This window comes from Mauremys mutica, chromosome 3 (genome assembly GCF_020497125.1).
Source record: "Mauremys mutica isolate MM-2020 ecotype Southern chromosome 3, ASM2049712v1, whole genome shotgun sequence".
In the NCBI taxonomy this organism is placed as follows: Eukaryota; Metazoa; Chordata; order Testudines; family Geoemydidae; genus Mauremys; species Mauremys mutica.
In genome coordinates this window covers 173,139,424-173,155,965 of record NC_059074.1, presented here as the reverse complement: position 1 = coordinate 173,155,965, position 16,542 = coordinate 173,139,424, and the positions used below count along the sequence as shown (strand labels likewise).

General features: G+C 37.7%; 1 protein-coding gene across 1 annotated transcript in view; it reads left to right on the top strand.

Moving 5' to 3' along the window:
• Positions 1-12,786, top strand: part of LRPPRC (leucine rich pentatricopeptide repeat containing) — a 162,748-nt gene extending 149,962 nt beyond the window's left edge. Inside the window, exons 33-38 of the mRNA XM_045011106.1 lie at positions 424-563; positions 727-842; positions 4,070-4,144; positions 5,219-5,303; positions 9,995-10,137; positions 11,969-12,786. Of these exons, the coding sequence (XP_044867041.1) occupies positions 424-563; positions 727-842; positions 4,070-4,144; positions 5,219-5,303; positions 9,995-10,137; positions 11,969-12,037 (628 nt within the window). The 3' untranslated portion in view covers positions 12,038-12,786. The remainder of the gene's footprint in view (positions 1-423; positions 564-726; positions 843-4,069; positions 4,145-5,218; positions 5,304-9,994; positions 10,138-11,968) is intronic.
• The last annotated feature ends 3,756 nt before the right edge of the window (positions 12,787-16,542 follow it).

Below are 16,542 nucleotides of genomic sequence, written 5' to 3'. Positions count from 1 at the left end.
TTAAATATTATAAAAAATACTCTTTGAGTTTTTTGTATTAATTATTCAAATACCATCCCTTAATGTTTTATTTTTACCTTTTAGGTTTGCAGAACACCCTTTTTAAGTAGCTAACCAGCAGTCATCTTTGTTTAATACTTAAAAAATAATAAAAAAAAAAATCATGTCAAAGTTACTTTAGCATTGTACAGGTCAAAGTTCATTCCAGAAAAAAATTGTTACTGGTGATTTTATCCATTCAGCCATAAATTTGTTTCACTTTGTGTTGTTACAATATCTGCATGAATGGAGTCATAGGTTCTTTTAACATTGCTACTGTGTGTAATATTAATGTAGAAAAATAAAACATTCATGTACCTGCTTCTTTTAGTTTGAGTTCTAATGTTAGAAACTATGCCAATGCACTTTTTTTTTTTTTTTTAGCAATAACCTTGATATGGCAGTGGAATATATTGAGCCTTTGTTTATCTCTGGAATGCAAAATCCTGATTCACCAATCACAAGTATGTCCTATGTGTTTAGAAAGGTGATTGAAGAAAGACTGGAGCCAGCTTTGGAAAAATGTAAGTTATTTGTAGTGAAATTAAATATGCTGGTTAAATAGAAACATTATTAAACATAATTGCATATAAAATCCTGCCTTATTCAAGAAAAATCATGCCAGTAAAGTTTCTAAAAGTGACTGTTAAAATGAAATATATTTCTTACATACCTGTCATTTTGCAGTAAGTGCCATGGCAGAACGATTGGTCAATCAATTTGGAGTTTACAAACCTGCCACAGATCTTTTCCTTCAGTATGTGGATGCAGGAAGAGTGGATGATGCCAGATTTCTACTACAGGTAATAATATACCAGGAGAGAAATAGTAGTGTTCTGAGCTTGTCATAAGTAAATTGAGAAATTATCAAACGTTGGTGTGTGTTAGAGTGCAGTGCACAGAGTGTGCTGATGCTAGTGCACCTAAATTACAATGTGAATTGCAGTAGCATGGCCTGGGTAGATAGTCCCAAATTATAGACTAGTAGTTTTATGGGTGCCAGCGTGGGAAAAGAATAATGGTTTGTTTTCCTCTAATGTGAAATGCCCTGAAACAAGGGAAGGAGAACTCGTATCTCACTTGAACTCCTGTCCTAGGCAAGTGGTTCTGCACGAATGCTCAGTTATATAGCAATCTCTTCTTGCAAAAGAACAATTTCCCTTTGATCTCTCTAATTTCTGTAATACTTTAAATACCATGCATCTCTATAGCTACACAGTTTGCAAACAAAAAGTGGGCAATGTTTCCTTTTTAAGTGCAGCATCTCACTTGAATACGCAAACATTCTGTATGGTTTATTGAAGGTTTATTAAGAGCTGAATTTGCTTTCTATTCACTTGTGCGTCACAGACGCCATTAAATGACAAATGCAGGTCTCTGTGGCCTACAGTCTCAGTTAAATTAGCAATCTTCAGCGAATGAGACAACTGCATTCATGCCATTTTAACAGTGCTAAATATAAAGCTGAGCCAAATGCAGAAAGAACTGTGGGTGATAAGAGCTGCCACTGGCAGTATACACAAACAGGCTCAGACAGGGAGTCTCTTCCCAGCAGGTGGCAGTCAAACAATCACAGTGATCCTGCAGATTGCTGTGTTTGTGTAGACTCCCTGTGTCAAATTGAGGCCTGTTACCAATTTCTGATAGTAAATAGTACTATATTCACTTAGGTTTTTACCAGCTGCTAAGTACTTTAAACAGTAAAAGGAATGGAAAATCTCCACTTTATTCATTCTCTTTTTATTTTTGTTGGTTTTTTTTAAACATTCAGGAACAGTTTATTTTATTAACAGGAATGAAGATAGTGAAATTTCATCAGTGATAGTTGCTATAGGAGTAAGCATATTATTTGCACATTACACACTGTGGAAGCATCATTTTTTTATTATTATTATTGTTTGCACAGATATATTGGGTATCTGGGCATTATTTAAAATGGGCATGGTCAACTTAAAAATCACATCATAAGCAAACCTATTTCTCCACTTATATTAATCATAACATCATAAATAGTTAAAATGGAAAGAATTTTAAACATCCATTTTACATTTCACTATTTAATTATTAGCATTTCTCTTGGATTGAACAATGCAAATCAGTTGTTAGTTTAACCTTCAGGTTCCCACGCTGGATTGCAAATACAGCAAGAGAGTGTTGATTTAAAAAAAAAATTATTTGGAATTTTCCAGAAGTTATGGAAATAATTCCATCTGTACTTTAGGTGTAAAATCTTATTACTGCAAAATTGGAGCTTGTTGTCCTGTATATTAGAGATAGCTTCTTGGGTAGATTTTGGTGATGTATCACAAAATGTTGATTGTTTTAGGGTGTTGGGGGAGGTTAAATGTGGACATTATCAGGTAGTTTAGACCTTAAATTTAGGGTGTGAAAGAGAAAATACTTTTTGAGGGTAGGGGAAATGTCAGTGGAAACCATTTATACTTGTGTTTAAACACTCCTATACAATGCTGTAGCTCAAGTAGTGCACTAATATTTGGAAAGAAGAAAGTGATATTTACCAGCTTCTTTACATTATCCAAACTGTATGGAGTGCAAAAAATAACCCAACAGCATAAATGTTGAATCCTTTTCATTGTAATAATCTAAAATGATATTAGGAACACATGTGAGGACATAATTTTTAAACATGGTCTTTAATATGTCACCGACCTCTTTTTAAAATGTGTAGTTTTTATGGTGGTACAACATAAATTATATGCTGTGAGAAGCTTTTTACTGTAATTTTTACATTTACCATTTTGCAAGTGAAGATGTTCCTTACCTTTTAAAAATATAAAACTTTTGAAAAAGATAGATATTTGTGTTGATATCTTAGCCCGTGAAGGGGATATGCAAATATATTCCTACTATGTTCTATTCCTCTTAAAAGAACTGAGTTCCCAGAGTGACAGTAGGTGAAGATGGCAAGTACCAGTAGCAATAATATTGTAAGTTTCCCCACAGAATGCTTTTACACTGTCATCATAAAGCAAATATTTGACAGAACACTTGGTCTATATGGATTTCAGCGTTCCATCAGTTTGCCTTTCCTTGATAGAATGAGGTGTCAAACAATAACCTTTGCACCTGGACCTTCAAGAACTTGTCAAACAATATTATATACATAGTATATTCTTAATGCAGTGGAGAATTATTTATTGTTCACGCATGTCTAAAATATCAGTTTATATTATAAATTCATTTTATGTGTGTATATACACTCCCCAAAGTGTGTTTGTTCCTACTGTGCATTTTAGTATTTGTAGTATGATTTAAATGTTATAAAAAGCAATGTGTATTTTAAAATGTATAAGAATGACACTTACAATGAGCATAAACTAAAATATTGTCTTGCATATTTGATTTTACTATAGTTTCTAAGATGGGATAGACACTTGATTTATCTGGTCTGTCACATAAACTTTTTTTAAGTTTAACTTTTGTCTCTCTCAAGCACTGGCTGTCTGTTGCAATGAAAGCCTTTTATAAAATAGAGAGATTGAAATCAGTCCTTTTGTATGCATAAGTGTAGGTAATTATACTTTAAAGAGAACTTGCTTTGTACGTTTTAATTTTTATAAAGAAACGAGCAGTTATCTCCCTGACACCTTATTAAATGTATAATTAACCTTATGATCCCTAGCTCACTTGTGAATGCTTGGCAGTATAATTGGAGAGGAATAGTGTTTCTTTTTTCCCCTCTTTCTTTTGCAGACCTAAACCTCATTTCTGTGGGATGTTAAGGCATTTAATTTTTTCTCCTTTTTCTTTTAAACAAACTTCATGCTTACCATGCCAAGGACAGCATTTACAAAAGCTTGGCATGGCATGCACTTGTTTTCATTTGGGGGGTATTTTTTAATTAATGGTCTTTTATTAGGCCTTGCTGCTAGCTAATGATATATTACTGTATTATTGTGAACCTTTTTAATTGGAAATGTTCACCTTAGCCAGTTTGTTTATCAAGAAGCTACACTCACTAATGCTGTTTTAATTTTTCCTTTTTTTTTTTTTTTTTTTTTTTTTAAAGAGGTGTGGTGGAATAGCTGAACAAAAGAGAATTCTGATGGCTTTCATTGCTAAATCTTCACAAAAACCAGGACAGGTATATTTTCATGAATGTAATTAAATATATTAACAGCATTCTTATTTAATCAGTCCTGGATAACAACTTTTGGATGAGTTTGGAATTTAGAACACTTGTTTATTAATGTGTCGCAAGAAAGTTTGTCAGCCCGGCAAGAAAGTTGAGCCAAAGCATACTAACAAGGTTAATTACTGTGGTGTTCAAAGCTAGCTTTGATCAGACATTGCTTTTTCTTTTTCCCATACAAAATATCAACAGTTTTAACATTAACTTCAGAGTACATCATTAATCTATAGAACTCGCATCAGGAACCCAATTTATTTTATTGTGAATACTAAATGTGCCTGGGTGTTTATAGAATACTATAATTCTGTTTCTTGTTCTCAATATGTAACGGGGAGTCCAAACTTCACACATTTTTATGCAACTTCCTCTTACTCAGTCCAGTATAACTGTCTGTTTTCTGTACTACAGTAAGCATGCACATATTTTCCAATGTGAAAATTTGAGCTTATTTGTTAGCTGCATTGGACATAATTTGAAATCTGTCCACATATTAAAAAAAAGTGAGGAAAGAAACCACTTTGTTTTTAGATATAGATTTTATTTAATTTGTATTATTATTTTGTACTTGCAGGGCAAGAGTTTCAAAAATTAGAAACTATAGTTAGTTTCTTAAATTCATATTTAGGTAGCTTAATTAATGGCCTTTTTAACAAAAAAGGTGGGGGGGAGGGCAACTGACCAACAGCTAGTACTAGGGCCAATGGGAGCTGATGGTTGCTCTGCATTTTTGAACAAGGGGAAGTGAAATCCTGGCTCCATCAAAGGCATTGGCAACACTCCCACTGACTTGAAAAGCCTAATAATGGATTTGGGAAACTATTTTTAATATTTTGGCCCCAGTTTTTCATGCTGCATGTGAAATCATGAAAAGAAATGTGAAGATCAGCCATCAAATTGAATAGTCCAGTCCTCTTATAAATTTCATCTGAAAGACTCAGACATAATGGAAATATAAGTACCCAAGTTAGTATAGCCCTGTTTTTTAAGACCTATTGTAAGCACTGTTGTATGTATTTAATTTCCTAGGGGCAGAAAATCAAGACACTGCTAGATCTGGTTCCTGACTTCCCAGATATGGAAATTGTATACTCTTACCTCCTGAAATGTCACGGTAACTTATTACATTTGAAGTTTCTGTTTAGAAGGAGCATATCTTGAGGCCTTCAGAAGGGCCATGGAAAGACTCAAAAGCAGTTAACCCAGGAAAGTTCTGCTTTGCAGGAGGTGCAGGGTGTCCCAGACATTGAGGAGAGCCACTTAAGAGGAGGTCACTTCCTCCTCATGCATTGATGTGCAGTGTACCACAGTAGTTGTCACAGTGGCTGTGGCAAATGGCATGGATAGGGGAGTGGCTAGTGGATCCCTGGTCAGAACTCTGCAGGGAAAGTGGCAGATACTGCAGTAGTATTGTTTCCATGGCTTGAAAGGGAAGAGAACTTATGCCTTAACTCCAGCAATATTTTGCAACACTTAAGTGATCTCATTAGTCCTGTTGGAAACACACCATGAACACGGTGAATGTTGTTTTATATCTCTAAAATTTGTATATATGGGTGCTAAAGTCAGGCTCTTGGGAGCCGAAATATGTCTATAACTGATTTTCAGAGATGCTGAATAACTCTTCCTTTTGTAGAAGTCAGTGGGGAACAACAAGTGCTCGGGACCTCTGAAAATCAGGCCACTTATTTGGATGCCTGACTGCAGCATATCTAAAGTTGAAATGCCAGGACATGCAACCCCTTTGACAGCGCACAGCTAGAATCTTACATGCCTCTGTGTCCTGAGCCTAGCTTACTGTGACTCGGAGCTCCAGTTTTATTTAGAGAGAGATAATGTAATCTTCTCCATGAGTATACAGTACAAGCAAAAAGGAATAAACCTCTCAGCAAAATGTGTCAAAAATGGAAAATCAAAAGACAAACAACCACCATTCTCCCTACCAGATTATACTATAATGTTGTTTTTAAAAAAATCAGAAAATCTTTATTGAGAGGAACTGTAGAGGTTCTCACACAGTAAATATGCCACCTATCACTGCAACACTAGTAACCTCATATAATTCAAAACAATGTAGTCACTAACAAAACAAACCCCCCAATGATTCTTCAATTCAGTGGCCTCCTTCACTGGTTGGTAGACCTTATCATATCGCCATCCAGAACTCTGCTGCCTTCTGTTCACTGAAGGTCACCTAACTCTGGCAAGACACCAGTGAAAGTAAGCTCCATAAGTGAATGACCATCTGCTTGAAAATTCCCTGCTTTTTGTCCTATGAGGTGGTATTCCAGGAATAGACAGCAGATGCGTTTTAACCAACCTAAACTGTTGTTACCTCTGCATAAGGGAAGAGCCAAAAATAATGGTCCCATAACCAGCACCATAGTTCTTGGAAACAAATGGGTAGCCACTACAGAGCTTGGAGCAAAGATGTTCTGTGCTCACAGTAACCTGCCTTGCTCTGAAGGTAGCATTCTGAACCAGCATTGTGAGGTTTTTTTGTTCTTTTTAAACAACTATTCCCTGTCCTGTTTGCCCAAATAAAAATCCCATCAGATAGTGAACTTGGTACGGCTATCTGTTTGTCTTCCTTTAGAACTTCATGTAGTTGCCTAGTTCCATGTTTACCAGTTTTAGCAGATTCCTGGTACACTTCCCCACCTGATCTACTGGATATCTATTGGGACTTTAGGGGTGAGGGGAAGAGAGAAGTGTGGGTGCACATGCCCTCTCCCCAAATACATATACATATATATGTTAAGGGCTGTTATAAAGAGGACAGTGATCATTTATGTCAGCTGGAAGACTGTGTTTGTAAATACAAGGACTAGAAACATGACTTCAAAAAAAATGAAAGCTTAGATTCTTCACATTTGTGCAGCAACCTTAAAAAATAGCAATAATTTAGCCAGTTTTGCAGTCACATAATTTTGTTATAAATGAGGTCATCTTCTAAGATAATACAGAATTACCTACAAAAGCCACGGGAGGGTCTTTTGGCATGAATATGGCAGCTAAATCTCACTTCTAAATATTCAAAGATTTTTTAACAGATAAGTCATGTCCAGATGGTGACTTCTTACAAGTAATCTAGAAGATCTGAATTCTTTGTCCTACTAAATGTCCTTTTTTGATTGTCTGGGTATCTCCCTTTCTTTTTAGGGACCCTTTTCACAAATCATTCTACAGAAGGTGGTTCAATCTTTGCTGAATTTGACCTTATATTATTGACAGCCTCTAGCCTTCCCTGAATCCGAATTGCTCATCCATCTGTAGGCAGCCTTGTGAAATTCTACTCATCCAGAGTAATTGTTTGTTGGGCAAATAAAATATCATTAGCTTTCTGTTACTGTCAGTCATCATGATAAATTGTAGGCAAGTCAATTTTGTACTAAGGCGAATACTTTCCTAAGAGTTTTGCAAGCTTGTGGTAGGAACACAGGCCACCTCTTCCCACAGAGGAATTATTTTCTATTCTGAAAGGAAAGTGTGGATTGACTATTGCAGACATCTCCAGCTATGAACAAGTAAGGGGGCGTTCACTTTTTTGTTCTTATCTGAAATGTGATCCTCCTCTGGGACTGGATTCTTGAATGTGGCAAAAAAATTCCTTCAAACTGCTTTTCTTTCAAGAATGGAGAATTATCAAGTGAAATCTCAGTTGTGTGGTCCATTGAACATAATCCAGGTGTTAGATCTTTCTCATTTTTGTTTTTCATACAATAGATACTTCTACTTTAAAGAAATGGGAAGTTAACAATTCTATTATACTTTCATTAAACCGTCACATTGTGCAGGTTCTGTAGCCTCCCACACTGAAAAAGAAGTTCACCCACTCACCAGGTGTGAGTGGGAAGTTTTTCCCTGGTGAATGTAGGGTCTAAACTATCAGATTCTACAGAATTTAAGCTTTCTTTTTTTTAAAAAATGAAGTTTCTAACATTTATGATTCTTAAGATAACTTCCAAAGGTGAACAAAATATTAACCACTACAGAAAGGTCTTCCTGAGCCTACAGAAAGGCCAACTCCAATTCTTCTGCTGCTTCTGCATTAACCAACCAGCAGCAAAATTAACATAACAGAACTGGACAGTTTTACTGCTGTTAGAACCCTGTTGGCAGCAGCAGACCTGTCAAGGATCATTTCAACTTCATGCTGCCTGGGGAAAGCTTTGGATAGTAGCAAAGTTAATCATGGGCAGGAGGACGGAGGTGGACCCAAAGGTGTAGGCTGAGGGAGGAACAAATGAGCAGAGACCACTTTCTTTCTGCTTCTACTTCTATTTTAGAAGGAAGAGAAATAAAGCTATTTCCTTCCAGTAGCAAGAGGTGAGTGGAGTTTCATGTTTGTGAGAAATCTGTTAGCTAGAGGCTGATACAGATGATGAGCCATGTATTCTATACACCTCTATCCGATATAATGCTGTCCTCGGGAGCCAAAAAATCTTACCGCGTTATAGGAGACGCCGTGTTATATCGAACTTGCTGAGATCCGCCGGAGTGCGCACCTCCCCCCCCCTCCCCCCCGAGCACTGCTTTACTGCATTATATCCAAATTAGTGTTATATCAGGTCACATTATATTGGGGTAGAGGTGTATCTAGAGAAACATTGGCAATCTCCACAACAATTAGGCTTTAAATCAGTCCCTTTCTTAAAGGTTAATATCTCAAGAAGAGATTTGCTCCTGGTTGGTAAGATGGAATGGACCTACTTTGAAGGAAAAACCTGTTTGGAAAAAATATAGAGAAATGTATTGGGGATATTCTGGAATGGGAGTGTTCCAACACGTTTTCTGAAAGTTCTGTGTTCTCCTTCCACCAACACACACTATATGTTGTGCTAGTGAATCATTCCCTTCTAATGACTGGCCCACAGAAGAAAAACATTGCTGCTGCTATGGTGATAGCAAATGGAGAGTCTCCTTTAGTTAGAGCTGTAGAGATTTGTATCTTTGGAGCTGAAGATGCTGGAGTTTATCCCTCTTTGCAGATGGTACAGTTTTAACATCTGAACGTGATGTGATGCCCATGTGAATACAGATTTTTGTGCATTTTGTGCAAAAGGGATTTCCAAGTAGGTAACTTTCAAAGTGAGAAACAAGCTCAGCACAGAGTTCTGGATCATGCCATGATTATTTGAAAGGGAAAATGAGTCTGCAGTCCACAGACCTAGGATTCACTGATCTGAACTGCAATACAATTGGTCTCTATCATTCACTCCAGTAAGAGGCCATTGGCTCTACGGCTACATCTATGCTATGAGGTAGGGGTATAATTGCCAGCTTGTGTAGACATGCACTGGCTGTCCTCAAGCTAGCATGCTAAACATAGTGTAGCTGGGATAGCATGAGCAGTGTCACTATGCGCTAGCTGTGCTGAGTATGCACCCACAGGGTTCCGGTGGGTTTGTAAGCGGAATAGCCATATTACTCTGGCTACACTACTATTTTTAGCATGCCAGCTCAAGGAGATTTGGCATGGGTATGCCTACGCAAGCTGGGAATCTCACTCTTTAGCTTATAGTGTAGATGTAGCCTAAACATCTCAAGCCTTAGAATGTTTTTCTTCTCAATGTGCAGCTCCTATCTCTATCTAGCAAACCCCAAAGGAATCTGTCATCCAGCCTCATTGCAAAAGAGAAAAGAAAATTGCTTGTGGACTGGATTTGTTTTTTTATTAATATTGTGATGGTCGAAATGGCCTTAAGAGTTAAAGGAAACTAGAAGTGTGTTTGTCATGAAGTGTACAGCTGAAGAGAAACTGTTAACAGACATCTGCTGTAACTTTTATTTTTTTTCCCTTAGCATTAGACAACGACGTTGTTTCTGCAAAAATTCTGTTTGAGAAAATGAAGGCTGAGAATATTCACACAGATGAGATATTTCTAAAACGTTTGGCAATTCTGCTGAAGAATGCAGGAGAGCCTGTCCCGTTCACTGAACCCCCTGTGAGTGTTTTTTCTGATTTAAAAAGAAATAGGTCCACAGACTTGTATATGTTCCATGTTAATAAAAGAAGTTGCATACTTAAATGCATAGGGATTATATCTCCATGGAGAACCCTCAAAGGAGTCAATGTATGAAGTGCTGAGTTTTGTAGGTACAGTATTAATCTGCATCGGGTTTGATTTATGGGAGAAGAGAACCTTCTGAGGCTTTTTGTATTTAAAGTACAGGATCCTTATCGGCACTCATCTACAGGTGTGAGTTTATCAAATATCCTTGGGGCATTTACCTCAGTGTTTCAACTTAAAATTATTTTTAGAATGTGTATTGCAATAACAATTAAAGGATTTTAGTGTCTGGTAATTGCTTATTTTATTTCCAATGTACATTATTTTATATTGCAATAGTACGATGGGATTTTAAAGCTGTAGAATTAATTTTCCCATTGCAGCTTAACTCTTACTGGCTTTACTAATAAAAATACGTAGCTTTGCCCCTTTATAAATGCCCCTTTCTTGAGGGCAACAGATGCATGAAACTGTTTTGGGGAGAGTGAAAATATGTTTCCTCCAGTGCATTCTTTTGGCAGAGAGTCTACAACAGGGGTGGGGAACCTTTTTTCTATCACGGGCCAGTGACCCGCAATAAAAATCAATCACTGGCCACACACAGCCCCGCGAGAGGGAGTTGGGAGCGCCGAGGCTGGGGCTTCCCACCCACGCCAGGGCGAGCTAGCACTTGTGGTTCCAGCCCCACGGGTGGGGGGCGAGTCTTGGGGCTTCCTTCCCACGGCAGGGAGCCGGTGCTTGCGGCTCCAACCCCACAGGTGGGGAGCGCCGAAGTCCAGGGCTTGCCACCTGCGATGAGGCAAACCAATGCTTGCGGCTCCAGCCCTGTAGGAGGGCGCCCAGGCTTTGGGCTTCCGGCCCACGGCGTCGAGACTTACCGTGGGCTGAATAAAATTAAGCAATGGGCCGGATCCGGCCCGTGGGCCTTAGGTTCCCCACCCATGGCCTACAAATACCAGGGTCTGAAGAGTTAAGATGCTTTCCTTCCCTTGATCCATGCTGCTTAGAGTACATATTTTTGATTAGTTGCTGTTTCCAGCCTTTTTGATTTTTTTAAATCCATTTTTTCTGCCTTTTTTCTAAGACTTTGTTACATATAATTTCTCTGTATGTTTTTCTTTACAGTATGTGGTAATAAGAAACTGTTCTCTCCTTCCTTTTTCAGTTTTGTAAACTGGATTAAGGGCTAAATGCTGCCTCAAGATACTTGCACTAAACATTTTCTAGGAGCAGTTTTACGCAGCTTGCTGTAGTTTAAACCTCATTTGGGGTTCTTTAGTTTAATTTTAACACATATCACATCACTTAATACCTTTTTTTAACCTCCTTACTAGCAGTGAAGATGGGGGGGGGGTTCCCCTCAAGCTAGTGGAATTCCTATTTCAATGTTCTAATGTTCCTCCACTCCATTTTCTTATTTCTTTTCTCATTTAATATGACTTGATGCTTCTGAGATGCTTTCTTTATTTTATTCATTTATTCTCAAACACACAATTGCAGATTGAGGTTGGGAAATATCTTGATTTTTATATAAGTGAAAAATTTTGATGGTATTTTCTTAAGCATTTCATGCAAAAATTTTCTTTACTCTACATAAGTATTTTTCTTAAATTATTCTATAAACCTTGACATAGGATAACTAGTGCATAGCATATAACAATAAATAGATTTGGCTTTTCGCAGGAAGTGTGGGGGTTTATTTACAATTAGTAACTTTCAGTGCAAGAATATTGATTTTTTTTTTCTCCCTCTCCTCTATTTATAGGAGTCCTTCCATTTTTACGGGAAGAAATTGAGACAAGAAAGGCAGGAAATCTCCTCACATGATGTATAAATATTTTCATGCTTTGGTTGTTTGTGACTATGAAAGATGTTGAATGTATTTAATATTGTTGGAAAAAATAAAACAGAATTGAATATGTAATTACTTCAGTGTAATATAATTTACTCAAACACAGTTTGTGTTTTAACCCTGGCCTTCAGTGACTAAACTGTAACTGAGACATGCATTTATTAGTAGAAATACTGTTTACTCCTGTAGAGCTGCTGACTCAACAGTAGAACAGTCACTTATCGCTGTCATTCTTTTATGTTTTACCTGGTGAAAGCTGACTACACTGTGGCTCCTGGTTCCACTGAAGTTTACTGTAAATACCCTATATGTAACTCACGTTTCAGTATGGCTCTGATCCAAAGCCCAGGGAAATCAGTGAGCCTTTCCATTGACTTCAGTGAGCTTTGGATCAGGCTTAAAAACAGCAAATTCCATGTCTCTTAAGAACCACCAGCTAGTAGCTGAGACTGCTTTTGAAAGAAATTGTCATTCTAATGTCCACTGCAGTGTGAAGCTGTACATCAGAGTTCACAAATATATTCCTGTTACTAAATATACACGCTATACATTTGTGGAAAGGTAGAAGCTGCTTGGTAATACTTACCTAGAACTGCTCTATGCTGCCTTTCCCTTCCTTTGCTGGGTCTCTGGACAATGTTCTGTGAATTGTTTGTTTGTTTTTTAAGTCCACTTTCTTTTCAGTTAATTTGTACCTACTGTGTAGATCAAATAAAACTGCACACATTTCAGTTTTGTTTCTCCTTAAGTATGTTCTACATGCCTTAAATATTCCTCTTCTTGCTAACCGCTCGGATGGCAGAGGTAAAAGTGGGGTCAATATTTCTACCTCTTACACTAGTGAATGAGCCATGTTGTGCTGCAAGCCATTTCATAACTACATGTTGCCACTGCTACTAGTCCACTTAATTCCATGCTGTGTGAAAATCAAGGACAGGGATGTCTAATAAAGCAATGGAGGGGAGTGGCCGTCACTTCCAGTGCAAGGGCAGCATTGGTAACTTGCCAGAAGACTGAGGTATGTGTTTTATTTGCATAAGTATTTGTAGCAATTTGCATATCCAAATCTCATGGTTAACAGTGCAAAGTCCCAAGATGTTGAAGATAAGCATTGTGCTGTTAGCTACTAAAGGGAAAGAAGGCATAGAGAATAAAACATACCTTTTACCATTGTGAATAAGCAAAGAAAAACCAAAAATTTCTGCCTGTGAGTATTCCATATGGTAGAGTGTGTCTCTGTACAGAATGGAATAACTCTCAATGGATGACTGATGGCATATGGGTGAATCTTTTTTATTTTCCAAATATCACTAGCAAATGCACTTCAGATAGAAAACAATACTGGTATACAGTAAAATATATAGTGGCCTCCATATGGCCTCAGAGTTAAGGCCTGGAACTGAGAGGCTTGACATACAGGCTGCCAATGACTTACTGAGAAATCTTAGACAAGACACTAAACGCCCCCTAGTGCCTCAGTTCTCAGTTTGGCGTGATGAAGATTACACCTCTCTGAGGAAAGAGAGGATAGTATAAAGTTGAATTCATAGTTAAACATTTTGGGATCTTTGGCTGGAAGGTGCTATAGAAATGCAAGAAGAAAAAGACAATGCAAAACTACATGTCTGATGGTCCTTATCCCAAGCAGTCTTTAAAAATGTAGAATTATGCCATTGTTTTAAATACCCATATCAAGTTAACAAAGCACATTTGCTAACAAATAGAAATAGAGCTTCTATCTTGAAGTTGGAGTGAGATCTATTTAACCTTTGTCCATAAATATTGTAAAATGCAGATTCCCAGCGCAAGGTTTATTCGGAGCATTAAAAATAATCATCCAGTAATAAATGAACAATCTCTCTCTGACTGTTAGGGATATATAACATGATAACATCTTGCACCAAGGTTGTGCATAGCATCAGCTGATGGGGTGAGGCTACTATCAGATAACTGCCATTTAAAATACAGACTCCATTGTGCCAATGGATGAAACTGAATGTTAGATACATTAGATTCCCTCCATAGTGTTACTATAGGGCACATGATTCTAATTATATCAAGTACGAACTCTAGACAGTTAAACAAGTAGTAATTTATGTACACCACTATGCTCTGGAGCAGTACAAAGCAGTCAGCGCATATGGGACCATTAAGCTGTGCTTACAGTGCTTTACATTGCCAGAGCAGTGTAAAACCACAGTGTAACACCTGAGTTCACCTCTACATCCTGTCCTCCAAATTCCCCATTTCTTGCACATCCCCCTGTATGTGGTATGCACCAGTCCCCCTCTCCCTCACCACATGCATAGGCTTCCCTCTTCTTGAGTAGATCTGGTGCAACAGGTTTACTTTACAGCAGAGGTTGATGCAATTCAAAATTGACTGCCATCTCCCGTTGATCTCAGTGGGATCAAGACCAACACTACCTTCATTTTAAGGTGCCCTTTTTCAAAAGGGCACTGCCTCCCATTATTTCCAGTGAAAATGAGGCCAGCACCCATCTGTGTTAAAGATCGGCCTGTGGCCTCAGTCCTACTGAGAACAAATGGTCATCTCAAACTGCCCACCTAACTGTGGGCAGAGTACGACCTCAGTATTATTGATGATAAAGGAGAGGCAGTCATTTTGAAAGAGGGCAATTCTATGTGGAATTTTCTGAAGTACAATATTGATCAGTCTCACTGAAGAAGAAACTTACGTGAATGAAGAGTAATGGGAAAGTGAACATTCATCATTAAACATTGCTTAAATGTAGCTTATGGAAAAGGTTTTGGTGAGCTCTAACTTTAAGAGAACTTGGAAGCGTCTCAATTAATATTTAGATTATTCAGGAGAAAAGTCTGACATTGAGTTAAAATTAATTAAAAATTTATCCTTTACAGAATTTTAAACTAATCAATTTAATTATAGAAAATTCATTCTATACTCAAAGCATAAATTGGAGAAGGATAAGCTGTAATGCATTATATAATTTTGGGGGAGTATAACATGCATTCTTCATGCACAAAATGGGTGAAATATGTGCTTCAAGTGCAAAACTGAACTTGGTTTCATTGTGGAAATGGTACTTCCATAGTTAATTTTCTTTGTTTATACTTTGAATTTACTGATAAAATAATACTAGATTGGGAAAGCTAAGATGATGAATGTGATTAAAATAAGCATTGTGTTATACCTGCCAAGATTAATAAGTTTATTGCTCTGGCAGTGTGCATTTATGATATCGTTAATTATTCATTTCCTAGATTTTAAGTGCAAAGTAATATGGTAGGGATGTATATTTTTTGCAGAATTAGCTGGTTTTCTTTTTAACCAAGATTTTTTATTTAGGGATTCTGCAAGTAATTGTATAGGCTTTTAAGGACATTTGTGTTATTTGGATGGGGAGGGGATAGATTCTGGCAACCAGATTGTGATGGATGTAGAGGGCCTCATGTTGGAAACAGACAGAATGTACAGTTCAATATACCAATACCCAGTTAGTTCTAAGTATCTGGCAGCTAGTGCTTGTGTATCATCAAGATAACTGCATTAATAGCTGAAATTTCAATCACAGCTCAATGGTTGAGTGCCTATCTGCAAGCAAGACTAAGTATTTAGTTTATCTCATTTTAAAATGGAGACATTTTTCATTTCTAAAGCTACAGCTACAGTAAATGTATGTCAGTATAATATCAACATAATTGAAGACTCGGTCTGCTAGTTTGCAGCCCTTTCTGTAATGCCACAGCTCTTATTTTAGAGGTCATTTTACAAATCTCCCTCAATTTCATAGTTTTGTGTTCCAGCAAGTGAAGTCATAACAGCATAAGTGAGGGATAGGCCTGTACATTTTGAAGTCTGGGCCATCATTTGAAGCAAATTGAACACACCCACAGAGCAAGCTGCTACACACCCAGCTGCTGGAGTTGATGGGGAAAGTGACAGTGATGTTCATCTGCAGATAGAGGTGGTGGAACCCACACTTGGCTCACAGGTCCCAGATCCTGCCTGGAATTGGACCCTCAATCAATCTGGTAGTTTAAGTCTCATGGAATGGTAAGAGTCCCCTTAATTCTCTGTTCCACTGAACCAATTTTCTTTCAGCAGGGGGCTTAGAACATCTCATTGGGTAGGGTTTAGATTTAACTGGTACTAATTCTGTTTTTGTATGTACAGGTCAAACATTCCCATGACTTGATAGCATCACTTGGGTCACTGTACATTGTAACATACCATTCTCTGTTTTACGATCACAACTAGAGATGGCCGGACTATAGGCCACCTGTTACCAAAGCATATAGTTTAGTGTACTCACAGTAAGAGGTCCTCCAGCTCTGAAACTGTGTCTGCATTTGGGGTAGCTGCAGATTGGTATGGCCCAATCAGCTCATGACTGGCGTTTGCATTTTGGTGGTGAGCCAATTCAACACTTGAGAGAGCCACAGCTTGAGCATTAGGGGAGGAAACAATACTAGGATTTTTGTGGCATCAGTACCAGGTCAGTA